Source organism: Pecten maximus, chromosome 15, assembly GCF_902652985.1.
Source record: "Pecten maximus chromosome 15, xPecMax1.1, whole genome shotgun sequence".
NCBI lineage: Eukaryota > Metazoa > Mollusca > Bivalvia > Pectinida > Pectinidae > Pecten > Pecten maximus.
Genome location: NC_047029.1, coordinates 5,448,727 through 5,468,534, shown reverse-complemented (window position 1 = coordinate 5,468,534; position 19,808 = coordinate 5,448,727). Strand labels below are relative to the sequence as shown.

Below are 19,808 nucleotides of genomic sequence, written 5' to 3'. Positions count from 1 at the left end.
TGTATTATGATCGTCACGTAGGATCTATCAACACGATGAACATCTCTTCAGGAATCATTGGCGTATCGCTGTATCTATATCATATCTATAGGAAAACTGTCTTGCTATATTGTTATTTGTATGCTCGTCGCGATTTGCTTAAGTTGAGGAGCATTGATAAAAATCGCCCCTGGCCGTACAAACAGCCTTCTTGCTTCAATTTTAATTTAATTTAGCCAATTTTAAGCTGTTTGTACCAATTTATTTATACAAGATTAAGCTATCCAGATAAGAGGCAACTTTTTTCATTAACAAAAATATAAAGGATTTTGCATAATGGAAATCTTTAGATTGATCATTTGTATATTTTCCCTGTTTTAAATTAGTTTTACTCACTATATGGCCCTAATGACCTTTTCACACTGATGGTTCGTTAACGTTAAGTACATGTACGAGTTTATGGAAATGTTAACATGTCATTAACAACAAAAATAAAATACTGCTCATTGACGTATGTACTATTCATAACCATGCAATGTCCACGTAGCAAGTCGTTATAACAATCATCAATTCGTTAATACTTACGTATATCAGGTAGATACTGATCCGGCACACCACCTCTCCGAACATGTACGTGGGTATAACAAAGTGTATGGCCGTGATTGGTAGTACTATCACGATGAAGGTAAGGTCGGAGAAGGCTAGATTGACGACATATATATTAGTCACAGTCCGTTCGCCATACCTGCTCAGTATATAAATCACTATCCCATTGCCTATTGTCCCAATAATCACCAGAAGCGCCCAGATCACCGGAACTATGATGCTGTCCGCGGTAAGCTCCTCTCCAGGTTCCGTCAGGTTGCCTTCCGCGCCAGGTGACGTCGTGGTGTTCGGGAGTTGGAAGGTGATTGGCAAATGCTCGAAATCTGTCGTCGTCATTGTGGTGTTTTTAAACCTGAAAGATACATTTTATATGTATTTAAATCAATTGCAAACGTTACTTATTGGTTATATCAGCTAACAGCTGGCGTATCATTGTATTACGATGAAGGTTTTAGGCCGACAAAACAATTCATTTTAAATCGTATTTTTACGCTTACCACTCTAAATATAATGATATGTGTATTCCAATAGCCATCAATACGGAGAACATTTGCTGGGTTGAGGTTGAACATCCTCTTAACAGCAGCGGCCATTCAAGGACGAGGTCAAGTAGGACACATACATTTGTACAAAAACAAAAACAACAACAACAACAACAACAACAACAACAACAACAGTTTTAGACCTCATTGTTATGTTCTGTAATGGTTTTAAAACAGAAGACATTTAAAATACTACACCAATCCTGCATAGGTAGGCGGGGGTTGAGGTGTGCTCAATTATTTGCCTCTGATGAAATGCTTTAAGATACAGAAGATATAAGCTTTTCCCGCTCTGATAGTGGTTTATAGAAACTATGATTCCATAAACATGTAGATAATTCGAAAATGGAAGAATGAGATGACGCCGTCGGAGAATCGGAAAACCACAGTACTACCAAACTCACGCTAACAAGGTTTATTGCGGTGTTAATTTCGATAGAACACGTGACAACATCCTCACCAAACTCATGTTAACGATTTTTTCCGGTGGACATGTATGTCATATGTCATAAAAAAAACTTCCACAATCTGACGAAAAATTTATTTTTAAAACGTTTTTGCTGCATAAATAAACAACAGTCATACCGTTCATAAAACATTCAGACTTATACATAATGTGTACGCGTCTTAAACCCTACAAGCTTCGGTGACTGATTAATAATATTGTTTCCATGCAATCTTAGGGCGCTAAAACAGATACATATTTCTCTTACCCTGGACAGGGATATCCGCAGTTTTACCGGGGTGAAATGTTCTTATCTCACCCTAGGGAAAAGACAAGCAGATAGCCTCGGGGTAAGGTAATTAAGCTAATTAAGGTACTAACTTAAGAATCTTCCCCTCGGGTTGAGATTCCCCTGTCTCTACCGCAGGTGGTGAACTATTCTATTAATGTTAGGGCCCAAACTTAGTAATCGAGGGCCATAACATAGTTATTCTGTGCAATAGGTATCGTTGGGCCCAAACTTGGTAACCTAGGGCCCTTACATAGTTGCATATGTATATTAGGGCAAAAACTTAGCATCCTAGAGCCCTAGCATAAGTACATGTATCTTAGGGCACCAACATAGTAACCTTTGGTTCTAGCATAGGAACATCACATAGTAAACTAGGTTCTTAACCTACTAAGTCAGATCCTTAAGATATCAAAGCTAGGGCCATATGCTACAAAGTAATGCCCTTAATTAGCCATGTTAGGGCCATAGGCTACTAAGTTTGGTCCTAAGATAGCTATGTTAGTGCCTTAGATTACTAAGTTTGGTCCTAGGTTAGCTATGTTAAGACAATAGGTTACTAAGTTTGGTCCTAAGGTAGCTATGTAAGGGTCATAGGCTACTAAGTTTGGTCCTAAGGTAGCTATGTTAGGGTAATAGGCTACAAAGTTTGGCCCTAAGTAAGATGTGTAAGGGCCTTGAATTACAAAGTTTAGGCCCCCGATAGCAAAGTTAGAGCCCTGAGTTACTAAGATAAGGCCCGAATATAACAAAGGTAGGGCCCTTGGTTAGTAAGCTAGCATAGAAAAGAAAGATGTGTACATCGTTAATCAGCCACCATACAAAACAGACATTCCTCTGGTAAAATACAGAAGTCGGTTAATTTTCCCAGATCAGTCATTACGTTTATAATATCAAGTGAGATTGTACACAGACTTGTACCTCTTAATTAGTTTTCACTTTGAGCTTTAAGAGCAGACATTTAGTTTATCAATAATGTCAAAGAATATAAGACTGTATTCATAAATACACAAATAGAAGCATATATGTACGTACAACGTACCAGAACGAGCTAAGTAGGCGTCTGTGAAAGGTTTGCGTTTTATATATCCTGGCACTTACCTTCCCAAAAATTACATGCACAGTAGGTATAAACACATACAGCTATTGTCGCCCGTTGTCGGTGCCTGTTCCACACGCATTACATTAGATATAGAGAAAAATACATTCCCAGTAGGTATCTCTACAAACGGGATTCAACACTCGGAGGAAATGTCTATATTCACTCTGTATTGTTGAGGTCTTTACATTTTCATCGATTTGGTATTTTAGTCGTTATAAGTATTATTACTGCATTTTCTAGAGACATGCGTAGGTTAAAACAATTGTAACAGTGATATCGCCGTGTATATGCCCTGTAAACATGCTGATCTGCCTGTTGTATCACGTTTTATCCAGTAAGATGTAAGTTAAGCCATGTTTACATGGTATCAGTATTGACCTTTACCCATGTGTAGGCAGAGGAAAGTCAGCGTCCCTACTAATTCGTATATGTTGTACAAGGCCTTGCGTACCACCTGTCACACCGTACTGGTATCACGTGACTACTGATCATGTCCCCAGGTTTATTTAATGACATGTGATTTTGAGTCTCATTATACTGAATATATCCACCCATCTCTCCATATCATACGTTGATCCCAAACTTTACTTATGATGCGATGTGAAAAACGAATTTGAATCAAGATTTCATTATTCTCTGTTGTTCTTGAGACGCATATAAACAAGTATATCTCGCTATCCGTCAGTCATATCCTTTAACTTTCAAACAGTGAACACAATCCGCATGTACATTGTGATATATGTGAATTGAGCGTGAGCGAGTTTCATAAAACATACACAATATATTTTGCTTTTATTATTTAATGGAAAACTCAACACAAAATCTACAATGTTACAATTGCTGGTTATTGCAGCAGATGAAGCATTGTCTTTCACGTGAATGTGCGACATCATGTTATTTTGCCTTGGAATCAATTTAAGTGATCGGGAAAATGATTTATTGCTCTATTTTAAAATCTTTGCAACAGTCAGTGTTAAAAAAGACGGGAAAGAAGAAGAAACATGTAGAAAAATACAAAACACGGACAGAAAGAACAGATAAAAGAATGAAATATCTTTAATATTGCCATTGAGCCAAGATATCAAGTCAAGGGATGACTTAAATGTATTTAGTCAAAGGTGCAATAAAACCAATGTTGACAGTCCTAGAGAGGCCAACGTGTTGCGATTTCAACAGCAGATACAACTCATCAATGCCACATGACTAAAATAAACTTTCCGATTCTGCAGGGGCCTAGTGTTATTACCATTCAGTTGAATATCCCCCATATTCCTGCAGAATACAAACAAACATATTTTACTTACCGATGTATGTCTGTAGTTGCGGTTTGGTATGCTTGTAACTGAAGGGTCTATCACAGCTTCATAATACGGTGTGATCTATGGCTCAGAGATTAATGTATCGAAAGCAGCCGGCTTATTAAAAATATATAAAATCTTTGTATAATAAAAAAGAAAAAAAAACACAACTTTAAAGTTGAACGTCAAACTGAGAAAAACAAATTCCAGTTTTTAAAGTCTGGTTTGTTTATAGACTTTTAGATTATCTCGCTGTAGGGACACAACCGATAGCCTGCCTCACAGGGGCGAACAGTCAACTAAAGGCCAAAAGTGAGCCAGCGTCGAGGGAGACATCAGAAAAAAAAATTAATTGTTGATGTTAGCTTCCAGTCCTAGCTCTGATCACGACTTTGGTATGATCAAAGGTGCAGTTGACGGCGCCTAGCTGTAAGACTGCACCAACAGTATTTAAAATAGTTCACATGGTACCGTCATAATGGTAGGATTCCCGTTTCAAGCTGCTCTGTTTTTACCTTAAGCTCCTGGTGGATGATATATCAACTTTAGATTGTAACACTATTTGTAAAGAGCCAGCGCGTTAAAGGACCAATACATTAATAATTTGTATTAATTGCATAATGCACTCTCGTAGACCTTATACATATCAGTTACGCATATATCGTCATGGGAGGTTTTTGTGTTCCACACCAGACACTAAGCCGGATATAGGTAATCGTAAGATGCCCCCTGTGAGGGGTTTTAGAACCTATCATTTGTGAGAGACACATTCACCAGTCCGATGAGATGGCGTGATAGGTTAGAAGAATTATGTTTGATGTCACCTACGCTTAATGACGCACAAGAGAAATAATGACTTGTGTTCTTCAAAGACACCAATCAACATTTGTAGTTTCACGTCCACATCAATACTTTAACTTGGACACTAATGTGTCAATGTTGAGTCTATTCCTATTGAACAAAAGACTCATTAAGAAACGATGAACCATATCGTGATGATATCAATTAAATGAGACTTTCTTGCATGTGGTTCAATGGTACATTTTGTATCTCTAGAAGCAAGACATTACGTACAATATATCTTGCATAATCTCTTCGTCGCTATCAACATCATTAGACCTCTCCTTCATTTGCAACTTCCTCGAAAAAGCCAGTCATTGGAAGACTAAAACCTCCTCCCGTTAAAGTGATATTTTGCATGATGTAACATGTGTTAGCAATATATTCAAGGCTGTTCAAGATATCGTATTTGTAGACCGTTCACATCCAGAATTAAGTGTATGATAAGCGTGCAGCAGTATCCATGTATTACCTACCAACTGTGTTCACATGCCATAGTTGATTGAATATTCAATGGCTTGTTGCCATTATTACGATTTCCGTGACAAATATCAACTACTGAAGGAGAATTTAACAACACAAAGATTCGTGAGGTACAGGAAGTTGTATAGTCAACAATACAATCTTATTTGAAGTCAGATAAATGACGCTTACTCTCTCGGAACACCTGGTGTTATTATCCCTGTACTTTTTAGGAGTCTCCGTGCAAATCTATGTTTTGTTTATAATTTTCTCTCGTTTGATCAATTTTGAGTTTAAATTATGGTTTCGTCATTATATCGTTATCGATTGTTGTTTTTTTTAATCGAAAAACAATACAATTTCATAGTAGATATGTACCAACAGCTTCTAAAGGTATAAAAAGACCTTGTCAACAGTTGGGCCAATCTAATTCATAAAGCATAATGTAATACTGAAATGCCGTAGAATAATACCTCATCCAGATTTATGCAGAAAGCAGTATTGCAGTAATCCTTTCTCGATGATACCGCTGTGGCTAACTTTTTCCGTTTATTAAGCAAGTATTTTGCGGCAAAATCTACCGTCCATCGTTCAAACAGCTTCCTATATCTTTACGTATAGGAGATTTGCGTATACCTGTTTTCGATTGATCGATCGAAGCTGGTATTTGTATCAGATACATGTAGTATTTCATATTAAGAGAAAAACTTTCCAACATAGTTTGTATCAACAGGGAGGATGATAAGTGTGTGATGCTTCTAACTTACACTTATAAGGAAGTATACTTAATATACATCTTGTAAACTTCAACTCGATTTCATTCTAATATGTATGCTGCAAAAGAATAGGATCCGTAAACAAGTATACTTGTAAGTTTTGCATTTAAAGACGGATGTGTATGGCCATTTTTGGTACAAGATATTCTCTTAGTTCTGGTTAGACATTTGTACGAGGAAATAACATACCTAGATTCTTCGGGTGAAATATCATTATTGTGTTAAGTCTCATGCCTCAAGTGTTCTATTGATCATATTAGGTTATGTAACGTTGCTCATCTGTGTACAGCATAGCATTTGGGCGGGGAAACGTTCCAGATTTTCCAATAACGCCAATTCTTTAAACCATGTTCATAACTCACCCCCTTATTGCGTACAACCAATTTACATACTACAGTATGTGAAGTATTTGGAACATACAATTTGGAGATTAAAGGGATCGAATTATGCAAACATGTATCATGTACAAATCGGTGACATAGCGCTTCCAGGCGGATCAGTGTTTCAAGTGCTAATTTGTACCAGGAAAATATATTGCATGTCAAAGAATGCCAGGAAGAATCCACATGTTTTTCTTTGTCTCAAGGCTATTTAAGGGCAGAGAGACACTCACAGCGGATAAGAGCTCGACATGACGTCTTCCTCGCAATCATGCTGTTACAGCAATCATGCTGTAACATTCCTAATGGTAGTAATGGCATACTTGTACATATACGTCCACATCTTTAGATATACATAAACACGTTCGAACATCTCCAATCTAAATAAAGCCTAATGTAATGATCGCCTCTTTTGTAGCGCAATCGCATTGAAATTCCATTCCTTAAATTGACACAAAAGTATGAAAACATACCCTGTTAAATCAAACTGACAACAGACGAACCAACCAAGCAAACATGCTGACCTAAATCCTCTAATTTTCAAGGGTTTCAACACTACGTATTTGTCAGATTTAGAAAAAAAAAATATTGAAGAATGTTGGTATTGGAGTGCAGTCAGGAGAATATTCGGTATAAATATTTTCTATACATTTTCATCAGACTGCATTTCATGTATATCATTTTAAAAAGAGTGACACAATAAACCTACATATAATATGTTCTTGTCAATCCACTGTAGTTTCAACTTTAAAATCTATCAATCGTCGTCTGCACAACAAGTTTGATGATAACAAAAATCATCCATACTTGAGTTTGAATGAGACATTAAGAGAATAAAACAAGGAGTTTAGAACTGTGGTGCGTCTGGTAATTTCAGTATATATAATTAATTGCGTCAATTAATGTTTGTCGTTGTCAAATATGTCACGCTTAAGATCAGTACTAACAATGCTTACTTGAGCAAAATCTCACAACGGATTTTTAAATTATCATTTTCAGGCGAAATTTCAACCAAAAACGTTATTCTAAAAGAACCATTACTGCTGTATGTTGTTTCGGCAAGTATCAATCTTTTACTCAACATACACGGCACAAAAGAAACATTCGCATGCACATGTCTTTTCTTTGATTATTAAAAGTCGTTGGATTATCGTTTGTTATGAATATGATATAGATAAGTATATGCCGAATAATTAACAAAACTGCATTAAACGTCTTTATTGTCCTTCTGGAACTCTTAAGTCATGCACGGTAGTTAAGCCTTGAAGGGAAGCCGGGAATGGCCGTGGGCAGTCGGGCAATATCTGAATCTTGGATGATATTACGAAAATTGAATACTATCACTAAAACAGTGGCAGTGTGGAGAAAGAAATTTGGAAGAAATTGTTTATGAAAGAAGACAATTAAAGAAATAAAAATCCTTTTTTTACGAATAAAGCAAGGGCATTACCTTCATCAACATCCTATGGGCTTTTCACAAAGTTAAAAGGGACAGTTTATAAACATGGTTACTTGCGCTTTTGTCTTAAATTTTATGATTTCAATACTAAATATCCATCTCGGTAACCTGTATAGTGTGCCGCGATATTTCCATGAAAAGGAGGTAAAAAAAGATACACCAACTGAGCCTTAAACCTAATGATTGAAAGTCTAATCAGCATCATTGTAAACGAATTAATTGGCAACAATAATACTTCAGGGTAAGGGGAAATGTAGATAAATATTAATGACAAAGAAACTGCATCAAAGTTTTAAAATAAAGCACGTATTGTTGTTTTAAATATGTACAATCTATCATGATTTATGCGACTGCAAATCATGACAATAAGTTTGATACTCATGTTGTAACACGTGCGTGTAACGTAGGTATGGCATATGCGTAGGCGCGAGAGGACGACTTCCTCTAGTCGTTCAGCTCTACTGAAGTTGCATGTTCCTACATAAGGTTGAATTTCAAAGAACTTACTTTAAACCGAATGGTTTACCAATTCATTTTGATATACATGTATACGTAAAATCAGAGTAAGGCAGTTTAAAAAAAATACTTTTAGGGGAAATGCTGCGATAGAAGCCTAATTCAAATTTCCTTTTGCACTAATTACAACATGACTGTTCCCAAAATGTTAAAAGTAAATATGGGAATTTGGGGTTGGCTGACAGCGAGCATTTATGATAGATTTAATACGTACCTTTTAACAAGGTTTAACATCAAAATAATGACAACAGGCTACGTGCTACAACAAAGCTTTGCCGACTTTTTTGTTTTCACGTGTTCTGGCATGACGAGGAAGACGCCATGCTTTGAAGTACAAATAATGAATCTAAAAAATATTATTGACATTCTCATTATCCCGCTTGAAACCCGTGTGTGGGCGATATTAAACTGGTTTCTGTGTGTTCGCACGTACGTTTTTAGATCACAGATGTAAAATCGGTATAAATTAGTATTTTTATATAGAAAAAGTGATCATTATTGACAATTTTCTGTTACCGCATTAGCAACCTTTGTAACAGAAAAAACTACTTTTCAGATTTTAAGTTTCACAAAACAACCATGCCGTTTCGCTCACAAGTATCTATAGCATATAATAGGTGTTTGACCAACTATGACTATAAAAACGTACAAATTGAATAAGTTTTGACTTTGAAAAATAAATGGCGGTTGTGACAATCACACATAAACCACACAGGAAGACATTTTCAATCATTCAAAAATATTCTTATCACATAGTATTTCGAACTTAGCAAACATATCATATTCAGATAAACTAGTTAAACCATTGAGATTTAGATACAATGTGCAGATTTATGAACAAGGTTCAATGCTGCACAGTTTACCATCTTGTCTAGATAATAATATTCTTATTATTTTGAGAACTTTTAATATTACCCAGCAGGAGCAATTTTGATAATTGAATTATATCTATATAAACCATATTTGTGTAATATTTTCCACTGCCAACATTTACATTTAATGTTCAAAATATAATCAATGTGTACGTTTTCAAAGTCATATCCCTGCACTCAAATATCCAAATTGCGTGCTATAGACACGTGTAACCATAACGGCATGATTGTTTTGTGCAATAAAAATTATCCTTACGAGCTAATTATGTTCTTTTGAAATATGCATTTTTTTCGAAGAGCAAATTACTTGAGAAAAGCAAGGTCTGCGATAATGTATGATGCATACTAAGAAGTGATTACGTGTTTCTGTTAAATTTGGCGCGATTAGCGATATATGGGCTTGTAGATACATTTTAGCATACAAGTTTGATGAACTATCAGCTGGTTTTATCCTCCTTGAACGTTTTTAAACCTCTCTATTTAAATTTAAATTTTGCTCAAAATCCATTCTCGTTTTATCGATATTCAGTTAGAAATTTTTTCCCCTGCACGTCATTATCCAACTGTTCTTGATGTTGGCAACGTGTTTCAAAGCAAGCTTGGTAGCTTCTATTTTGCAGTGATGATTGGTAAATCATTAAATCATTAAAACTCTAGCAAGGTCAAATTTTGTCTCCAATATCACAGGAATCACTAGTTAGCATAACGAAATATGAAGGATGCTGAAATGTATTCCATTATCTGTAATCCTCGAGTAACGGTTTAATTTGTCTTAGTGTAAATACGATTAAACATTAGCATTTCGAATTATCCATATAAAGTAACGGACTAGTTTCTGTAGTCAAATCCCAAAGGAAAGACGGGACGATTTTTGTCTCTGTAACAAACGGTGTAATTATTGGTATTTGCATAATGGAATGCTGATACTATGTAGTAGCTTAATTAGGCTTTGAAGTAGCATACCTCTTACAAATACAAAATCGACTAATGATCACGCAATTCATTTTTGTAATGTAATTCAGCCATTACAGTCATTAAGAATAAAAAAGATACATCGCACATGACAGAAATGTTCAGGGGGAAAGTCTAAAAATAATTAAAACTGTATTTGGTATTAACGATACAGACGCCTGCATAAAAACCTCCTCTTTGCGATTTGCTCCGGTCAATGGTTTCAAATCGGAATGTGGTCAATATACATGTTTATATATATATATAGAATAAAGTTGAAATGTCCATGTGACGGTAAATAATAATAAAATAAAAAGTCAAACACAGATCTGCTGTCTCCCTAGTACTTTCGCGGCTACATTGTGCCGCTCTTCAGGGGATTATGAAATTTATTCGGTACATCATTTTATGACGTCATAGTTTGATGACGTCATAATAGTAGGGCACATAATTTATAAAACACGTATTTGTCCAGTTTACAAGGGTTGAGACCAACTATATGATACGGTTTAAACAAACCGATCCATTAAAAACTTGATTGGAGCAATTACATCGTATAGATCTATACAACAAATCTATAGATCTGTACTCCGTACTCAAATTAAAACTAGTCATGGTATACAAAGATTTTGCCGTATAGTACATGTAAAATAGATGCGGTAACTTGAAATAATGTAAACTTTCAATAGGTAATTGTGTTAGTAAACACTATAAAACATAAGTTTCATATTTGTACATAAAAACAGTACATACAAAATGTGCAAGATAATATACATGTATACATGTACATGTACATTCGGTAAGTTACTGAGAAATCTATTGTATACATAATTTATTTTGTCCTATCACGTTCAGAATTTAACATTGGCTTCACTAGCTGAATGCAAAACATTTCTTTATTCTCTCTTTGTAATACATCAGAGTGTTCCGTTCTTGTTTGCTGGCGGTGTAAGGTAATACGTTTTCGTAATTCCATGCCAGTCTGACCAATATAAAAATCTGAACATTTACTGCATATTAGAGCATATATAACATTTTTTGAAGTACAATTCATATCAGTTTTAATTTTGAAATGAAAACCATTTTTGAATGTATAACTTTGACAGTCTATAATAATATCGCATGTTTTACATCGCTTTTGCATACATTTTGTGACAGATGTTTCTCTTAATTCAGAATCAAATTTTGAATACATAAGATACGCTTAAGATTTTTTGGTTGACGTTTACAATTTATGATTTTCTTTTTATTGAGTATAGATTTCATTCTTTCGCTGTTTTTCAAAAAATCCTCGCTACCTCTAACAATAGGAAATATATTATAATTGCTTGGGTTGTATGTACTTTCAAAAGGAATAATATTACAGGAACCTAGCTTCTCCTGTGTGCGTAACTGAATTGGTCCCTCTTTCTTAGCTCTTGCTATCCCGTGGTCTATAATTTCACGCGGATAATGTTGATTTCGTAGATAATGGATTAAATTCTCCAAGCGTTTACTTAGAGTGTTTTCATCACTGACAATCGATATCAAGCGGGAAGCTAGACTGAATGGAATATTAAGCTTGATATGCTAAGCATGATTTGAAAAAATCAAGATAATTATGTGAATCAGTGGTCTTACAGTATAAGTCAGTTACGATTTTACCATTTTCAATTTGTACGTATATATCTAGAAATGCAAGTTTCACTGAACTACACTCCATGGTATATTGTATATCAGGATATAACATATTAAGTTCCCGAAAAAAATTGTCTATATCTTTATCTGACTGCCAGATTATAAAACAATCATCCAGAAATCTGATAAAATTCTTCCTTAAATATTCTGCTTGCATTTGGTCTCTTTTTTCAATATTTCTGTAAAGAATTTCCTCTAGATAGCCAAGAACCAGAGTGGCATATGTAGGGGCTACCTTCGTGCCCATGGCTGTTCCTTTACATTTCTGGTAATATTTATTATCGAAATAAAATACATTTCTTTTCAATACAATTTCCAAAACTTCTAAAATAAATTTATTATTCATTCGATTATCAGTAGTATTTGGATGTTTTCCAACCAGAATTTTACGGCCTTCAAACCAAGATCCGTAGGGATGTTAGTATATAAACTGACTACATCAAACGAAATTTATTTACTTCCAGGTAAAACTTCTTTTGGTAACCTTGTTAAAAAGTCAAAATCATCTTTAACAAAACTGGGTACTTTTGAACAAAGTGGTTTTAGAATTATATCTAGAAAATGACTTAAACGCTGGGTCACACTATTTGGACCACCGACGATCGGTCTAAATTTTAAGTCGTCAGGACAATGTACAGTAATATACTCTGAGTTCTGTTCTTTTATTGCATTTGTAATAAGACTACTTTTGTGGATCTTAGGCAAGCCATAAAAATAACTAGTTTTAAATGAGAACTTAGTTAGATAATCTATCTCTTCCTCATGAAGTTTGTCATCTTCTCTATTGATCAAATCAAATATCAGTTTGAACGTTTGTTCATCCTGTTCCGAATTACATTCAATATAAAATTCTTCATTAGATAACATTTCCTTTACCTTATTAGCGTAATACTCAGTATCCATGGCAACAACAGCGCCACCCTTATCGCCCTCCTTTATAATGATTGATATGTCTTTAGCTAAAGTATCTTGTGTTTTCTTTGATTATAAGACGAATTACTTCTCTTCTTTTTAACAGGAAGTGGATGTTTTTTTTAATCTAGATATAGTTTCTTCCAAAAAAACATCTTCACATTTAGGTGGATTATATTTTGACTTATTTCTCACTATCGGTATATAATCTGTGGAAAGATCGTCATTGTCTGAAAAATATTTTTCTTCTAATCGTAATTGTCTACAAAATCGCGAAACATCACACTCTTATTCTTTTTTTTATTAAATTTTGGAGTAGGACAAAATTTAAGACCTTTTTTAAGTAAACAAATTTCATTTTCTGTTAAAATGCGAGATGACAAATTGATTACATTTGGTGGTACCTTTGGCGTTTGAGTTAATGATTCCTGTCTTTTCCTCCGCCCTTTATTTGATGATGGCGCTTTTCCAAAAAAGACTGTCGGGAAAGTCTACCAATATATGTAGTGCCATCTTTGGTGACTGGAAGTGATACTGGTGATGATGGACTCTCTAACTTCTTCCTAGGTCTCAGTACCCCCTTCGAAACTGGTGTTCTGATCATTGTGGTTAGTGTTTTAACTCTCCTCGGTTTGCCGTTCATTATAATCGGAGATTGAGGCCTTGTTGACGGTGTTCTGATTGCATCAGAATACAATCCTGGGCTTTCTGGTTCCGGATGTTCGGTATCCCTTTTCATTGTTGGACTTTCTGTTTATTTTGTGGTTTTTGATGTATTGGTGTTTGATTTCCAACTGAGACCAATTTATCTCCATATTTGTCTACATAGTTACTGTACCATTCTTTCTTCTTTTCCCATATATTAGCAGAACGATACTCTTCCAATGCGCATACAGTATCCTATTTTGACATTAATGCATCCGCAACAGACGGTTCGAAATGTCCCTTTTCACATGCTATTTTGATCAAATTCCTCATATTCTCATCAAGTTCAAATACCTTTTCACCGAATCTTCTCGCTCTATTCGTCAGTAATTTGATCTCCGCCTCTGTAAAAAGGCAGTGTTGGTTCTGATCTTCGTGTCCTCCTCCGCCTCCTTAGGAATGTCCCTGGGTCGGAATTTCCTAGGTATTACTGGTAATTCCTGACCGAGCAAAGCGGTATATATCGCTGCCGTATTGATATTCCTAATGTCTACCAATATTCCTGCTTTCTCTGGTTAAGGTTTGTTTTCCAGTGTGGTAAAATTCTAGCTTTTAGCTTAAGCGCGCATCTTCTGATGAATTCTTTGTCCAGTGTGAAAAGATCATTTGTAGGAGTATTAACCGGAGACTCTTCAAAAGAAATATCTCTGCTGATCTTGCTGTAAGTTCTCCTCTTCGGCATTACAACTGGACAGTTGTGTTAACAGGTCATGGATATCATTAATCGTTCTGTCGATCGTTGACAGTTTCTTCATGATATTTTGCACTATCAGATGTACCTCCCTTGAATTCATATTGCAGACTGTTTCCTCGTCACAAGTAGTTAAATAGAATACAGTTGAAATGTCCATGTGACGGTAAATAATAATAAAATAAAAAGTCAAACAGAGATCTGCTGTCTCCCAAGTGCTTTCGCGGCTACATTGTGCCGCTCTTCAGGGGATTATGAATTTTATTCGGTACATCATTTTATGACGTCATAGTTTGATGACGTCATAATAGTAGGGTACATAATTTATAAAACACTTATTTGTCCAGTTTACAAGGGTTGAGACCAATTATATGATACGGTTTAAACAAGCCAATCCATTAAAAACTTGATTGGAGCAATTACATCGAATAGATCTGTACAACAAATCTATAGATCCGTACTCCGTACTCAAAATTAAAACCGGTCATGGTATACAAAGATTTTGCCGTATAGTACATGTAAAATAGATGCGGTAACTTGAAATAATGTAAACTTTCAATAGGTAATTGTGTTAGTAAACACTATCAAACATAAGTTTCATATTTGTACATAAAAACAGTACATACAAAATGTGCAAGATAATATACATGTATACATGTACATGTACATTCGGTAAGTTACTGAGAAATCTATTGTATACATAATTTATTTTGTCCTATCACGTTCAGAATTTAACATTGGCTTCATTAGCTGTATGAAAAACATTTCTTTATTCTCTCTTTGTAATACATCAGAGTTGGACATTTGGTAAATTGGCAAGACAAAAAAAATTGTCATCAGCACATTTATGACAGTGTTCGTTAACAGTTAAATATCGCAAGTGTTCCGTTCTTGTTTGCTTGCGGTATATATATATAGATATATATGTATCATTTGCTGCGGGGAAAGCGCTACCTAGCCTTTCATTTCCAATAAATCGTACCTAAATTTTGAATCATAAGAGGCCTAAGATAAACTGGTTCGTATCATTTCAAATAGGACAAACAACATAATGATCTCCTTAAAACTGTCATTCACTTATCGGATGTCCTTACATTCTGAATCTGTACATGTTTACCAGACCGATTTGATAAATAATTGTCTATGTATTTCTGTAAGTTCTGTTCAACTAGTTAGTTTTTGGAACGCCTTGACCAGAAGCTGAGATAAGCTAGCAAGGTTACCAAGGACAGAGAAACAACAAAATAGTTAAGAGTTAATAGCTTAGTTCACAATTGCTATGAAACGTTATCAATATATATGCTGGCAACGTTATCATTGGTTGGGAAACAAAGAGAAAAGAAACAAAGTCCGATTCAGTGTTCCACTTGGTCATAAACATGTGATTACATTACAAGAATTCATGTTTTATTACAAAAACCCAAATGAGTCTCAGTAAACTGATAATTGTAATTTGTCCAATGGCATTTCCTTTTTATAGTAAAATTACAACCGTACTTAAAGTTAACATGAAATTCAAATAAAAGAGGAACTTGCTGTAATTATCCCTATAATGTATTCTTTGTTGTCAAAATGCTATTTGCCAGATATTTAGATAATTAGCAGTTTCAGATTAATTGCCCCACCACATGCGGCCTATGTCTATATACGGCTACATAAACACCATTACTATAACACGATTAGGATCTATAATGATAACCGTATGCCTAAAATCCACTCGATCAATTTTTAACTGTTATGTAGTTTCGTTATTTCAGAATTAACATCTGTAAATGATAACGTATTCGTCAGAACTTAAGCATAATGCCCACGAATACAAATTTACGATATGTACACGTAATTTAAACATAAAACAACGCATTGTTTATTTATTTATTTTTTTAACTATTAAAACAAAATTTGCCGTACCAAAATGCTCACTTTAGTTGTTTACGTCATTTTACAAATTATACAAACACAATTTGGAAAACATTGTGATGAATTAAAATCTTTAAAATATTTTATTCAAACCATTGAAATACCAAACGCGTCTGTTCATATCAGTGATGATTGCCACGGCTGGAATACATATCTTCACTCCACCTCATTGAAACTAAAACAAATGAGAGGAGTAAAAGTGGTCAAAGCCAAAGATCAGCCAATCAGAATTGTTAGAGGTCAGAAACGACCAATCGGAGACACCCTAATGTGCAAACAAAAACAATAGCGCACTGTTACAAATTTTCTTACCTTATATATCAGTTGTGAAACGGGCGTGGTTATTGGATAAACATCACTAAAAACTACCGACTGTTTTCATGGCCACTAGCGGAATGAAGTCACCATCACCACCAAACCTTAGGCTTCCTTACAATACCTTTCCATATGCTAAGTCCATGCTGTCAGTGTCTAACGGTTCCCAGGTAGGGATTCCGTTCTTTCTTTTCATAGCAGTATTTTTTTCATGTCAATTAAGGCTGACAATAACTGTGAAATTTCAATCCGTGACTTCAATGTAGCCAATAACCTTGATCACGAGTAGCTCGAGTACGAGCACGGGTGATATTTTGTTGGTCTATAAATTGACAAGTAGAAATATATATAACGTTGTAGAACTGTTAATATACCATGTAAATTAAGTCATGTAGGGTAAAAAATCTTTAAAAAAAAAGACATATAAGACGTATGCAAATGTTCCTTAGTTTTAGTATTTAATATTTCCAGTTAATGTTTTCGCATAGGTTAAAATACATTAAAGGAATATGTATTCGTTCGTTTTAAGTAGAGCTACCATTTCATACCTCTCAGTTTTCAATGCAAAACATTATTGTTCATTAATTTATCATTCTACACATCTGTTTTGATAGGTTTTACGATAAACTGCGAAAGTACTAAAAAAGAACATTTTCATTACATCGCCAAACATCAGATCAACATCTACAAAGTAATATCTCACACAACATGTGTTTTAACAAGAGCGTTAGGAACAATGAACGATGCATATTGTTTAGTGCAGTGTCCGATAAAGTCACATTCAGATTCTGATTTATAACATTTTTACAGATGTACACTATCCTATCTCAAAATCGACGTGTCGAACACTAAAACATTAAAAGTAAATCATATCTAGGAAGACCATTACATTTATTACACAGAGGCTCGGTGATTTAGTGGTAGGATGCATTGCCGAAGGATCGCTAGTTCAAGTCCCGACACGGCGCTGTGTTGTATTCTTTAACAAGAAATGTTTACTCTGTTGTGTTCTAGTAGCCTAAGCTGAAAACGAGCACGTGGCACGAAATGTCTTGTCTAAGTTGTTAGAGTCGAACTGAAAATATGCTGCCCAGGGAGTTGAGTAAGACATAAGCTGTTGGTAAAGGCCCAATAGTCACGGATTATAATTTGTGAACGAATCTTAGACGGCGATGTTTCTGTGATATAGAACTATAAAACCATTATTATAATTTTTTATCTAAAGAGATAGTGTTGTCACATATTAACCTCGTAGATAAGACAAGTTCTTCAGTTCTAAATCATCAATTCAATCACGTATACACAAAAAAATTGTTGTGACATCTAGGGTGAGAATGTCATTCTACTTTACATGCACATTAACACTTGGTCCTACAAGTACACTTGCCTACTACCAGCAAACATGATTGCATCCCTAACTGGACCAAAACACAGACAAACCAAATTGACACGTAATTGAGATGGATTCTAATTGACTCCGAGAACAATCACCATTCGCCTGAACATGACTTATTACGGCGGTTATTTTGTTTTTCAATATGCATGTTTGCTATAAGTCGACCCCGTCTTACAATTACGCAACCTCACTTCATTAAGACCTAACGCCAATTTAATACAATGATCTTGTCGCCTCCTATAATAACCACTTTAGGTCTGATGCTTCACTGACGAGTCCTAGAATAGCGAAACAGCTGTGTAGTGTAGTTTAATTCAGTTTGGTTCTACTGTATTCAACTGTATTTGTTTCTAATTTTCTTATACATGTATCTTGTGTCTTTTTCAAATCTCAAGTTTGATTATAGTGGCACTTATAATGCCTCTAATATTTAACAAATTTAATATAGTTGTATGTACGATATGAAAACTCTCAATTAATTTTCAAGAAAGGATATTAAAGGATACAATATCAAATAAATAGAAGTATCAGACGTGAACAAATTAAAACAAAAACAAGGCAAAAAAACATCAACGACAACAAGGAGTAGAGAATATTGATATCATGACGAAACCGTAATTTACATCTCACGAGCTCAGGTGTTAAATGTCAGTAAAACATCCAATGCTATATTGATCGTATTGTTGTAATTTATATATCTTTCATCATAAACACATCTACTCTCTGATAGTTCTTCTGTTGATTCACTGCACATACTGCATCCCACTATATATTATGTTGCAAAATATCGCAAACGCACGTTACCAAAACATTTAAAAACCATTATGTGAGCGTATACGACACAAGTACGCGACCCAATCAGGGGCTTTGAGCATTGCAATAGCCAGGCTATATTAAGGCGGGAGACAAGGGGGAGCAAAGGTCGTGTGGGGAACAGTGTCAAGCGGTCTACGAACAATCAGAATCGTGTGACACTGACATACAAAACAAAACATTTCACAGGGGGAACAATGATGATCGATGATCGACCCGGTCCAGTTCCGCTACATTGGAAAGAGTCTGATGATTTATAAGTTGTATTTTATTTGTATATATTCGTTAACATGTTCGTTTGTAGTAGTTGTATATAGTATGTTGACATTCCTTCTAGATCACTTGTTTGATACCGGTCAGTTTGCTTGCACAGTGTCGTGCTATGTTGTAGTAAGAAATAGTTACAAACGTGGAAAGTTAGTCATTCAGATCCTCAGTTCCAGAGGAAGAGACAGAGCATTGACTTATGTACATATATATATTTATGTATATGCTGTTTATGTAGGGAAAAACACATTTCGATATCAACACAATACGCAGACGAGTCCATTGTATAAAACAATAAATTGATATTATATAGCCGGGAACACTGGATCTAGTAATGATAAAATAGCCCCAATGGAAATAGATTAAGTTGTTGTAATTGTATTAAAGTTGTTGTAGGTTTACTCGAGGATACGAGACCTCATTGTAAAATAGGCAAACATGTTCTTTTATCTCGTTACATTACATTAAATGCACAGGGGTATTATCAGAATGAAACATTTGACATATTGCCTACGCGGCGCAATGTAGCCTCCGGCGACTTCTAGCAAATTACTTTGCTGAATTGCTACTCATTTTACTTGTGATTCCTAGATGTCGG

At 35.0% G+C, this 19,808-nt stretch overlaps 1 protein-coding gene across 1 annotated transcript in view; it reads right to left on the bottom strand.

Moving 5' to 3' along the window:
• Positions 1-19,808, bottom strand: part of LOC117343944 (galanin receptor type 2-like) — a 130,710-nt gene that overhangs the window by 70,541 nt on the left and 40,361 nt on the right. Inside the window, exon 2 of the mRNA XM_033906513.1 lies at positions 565-937. Within this exon, the coding sequence (XP_033762404.1) occupies positions 565-921 (357 nt within the window). The 5' untranslated portion in view covers positions 922-937. The remainder of the gene's footprint in view (positions 1-564; positions 938-19,808) is intronic.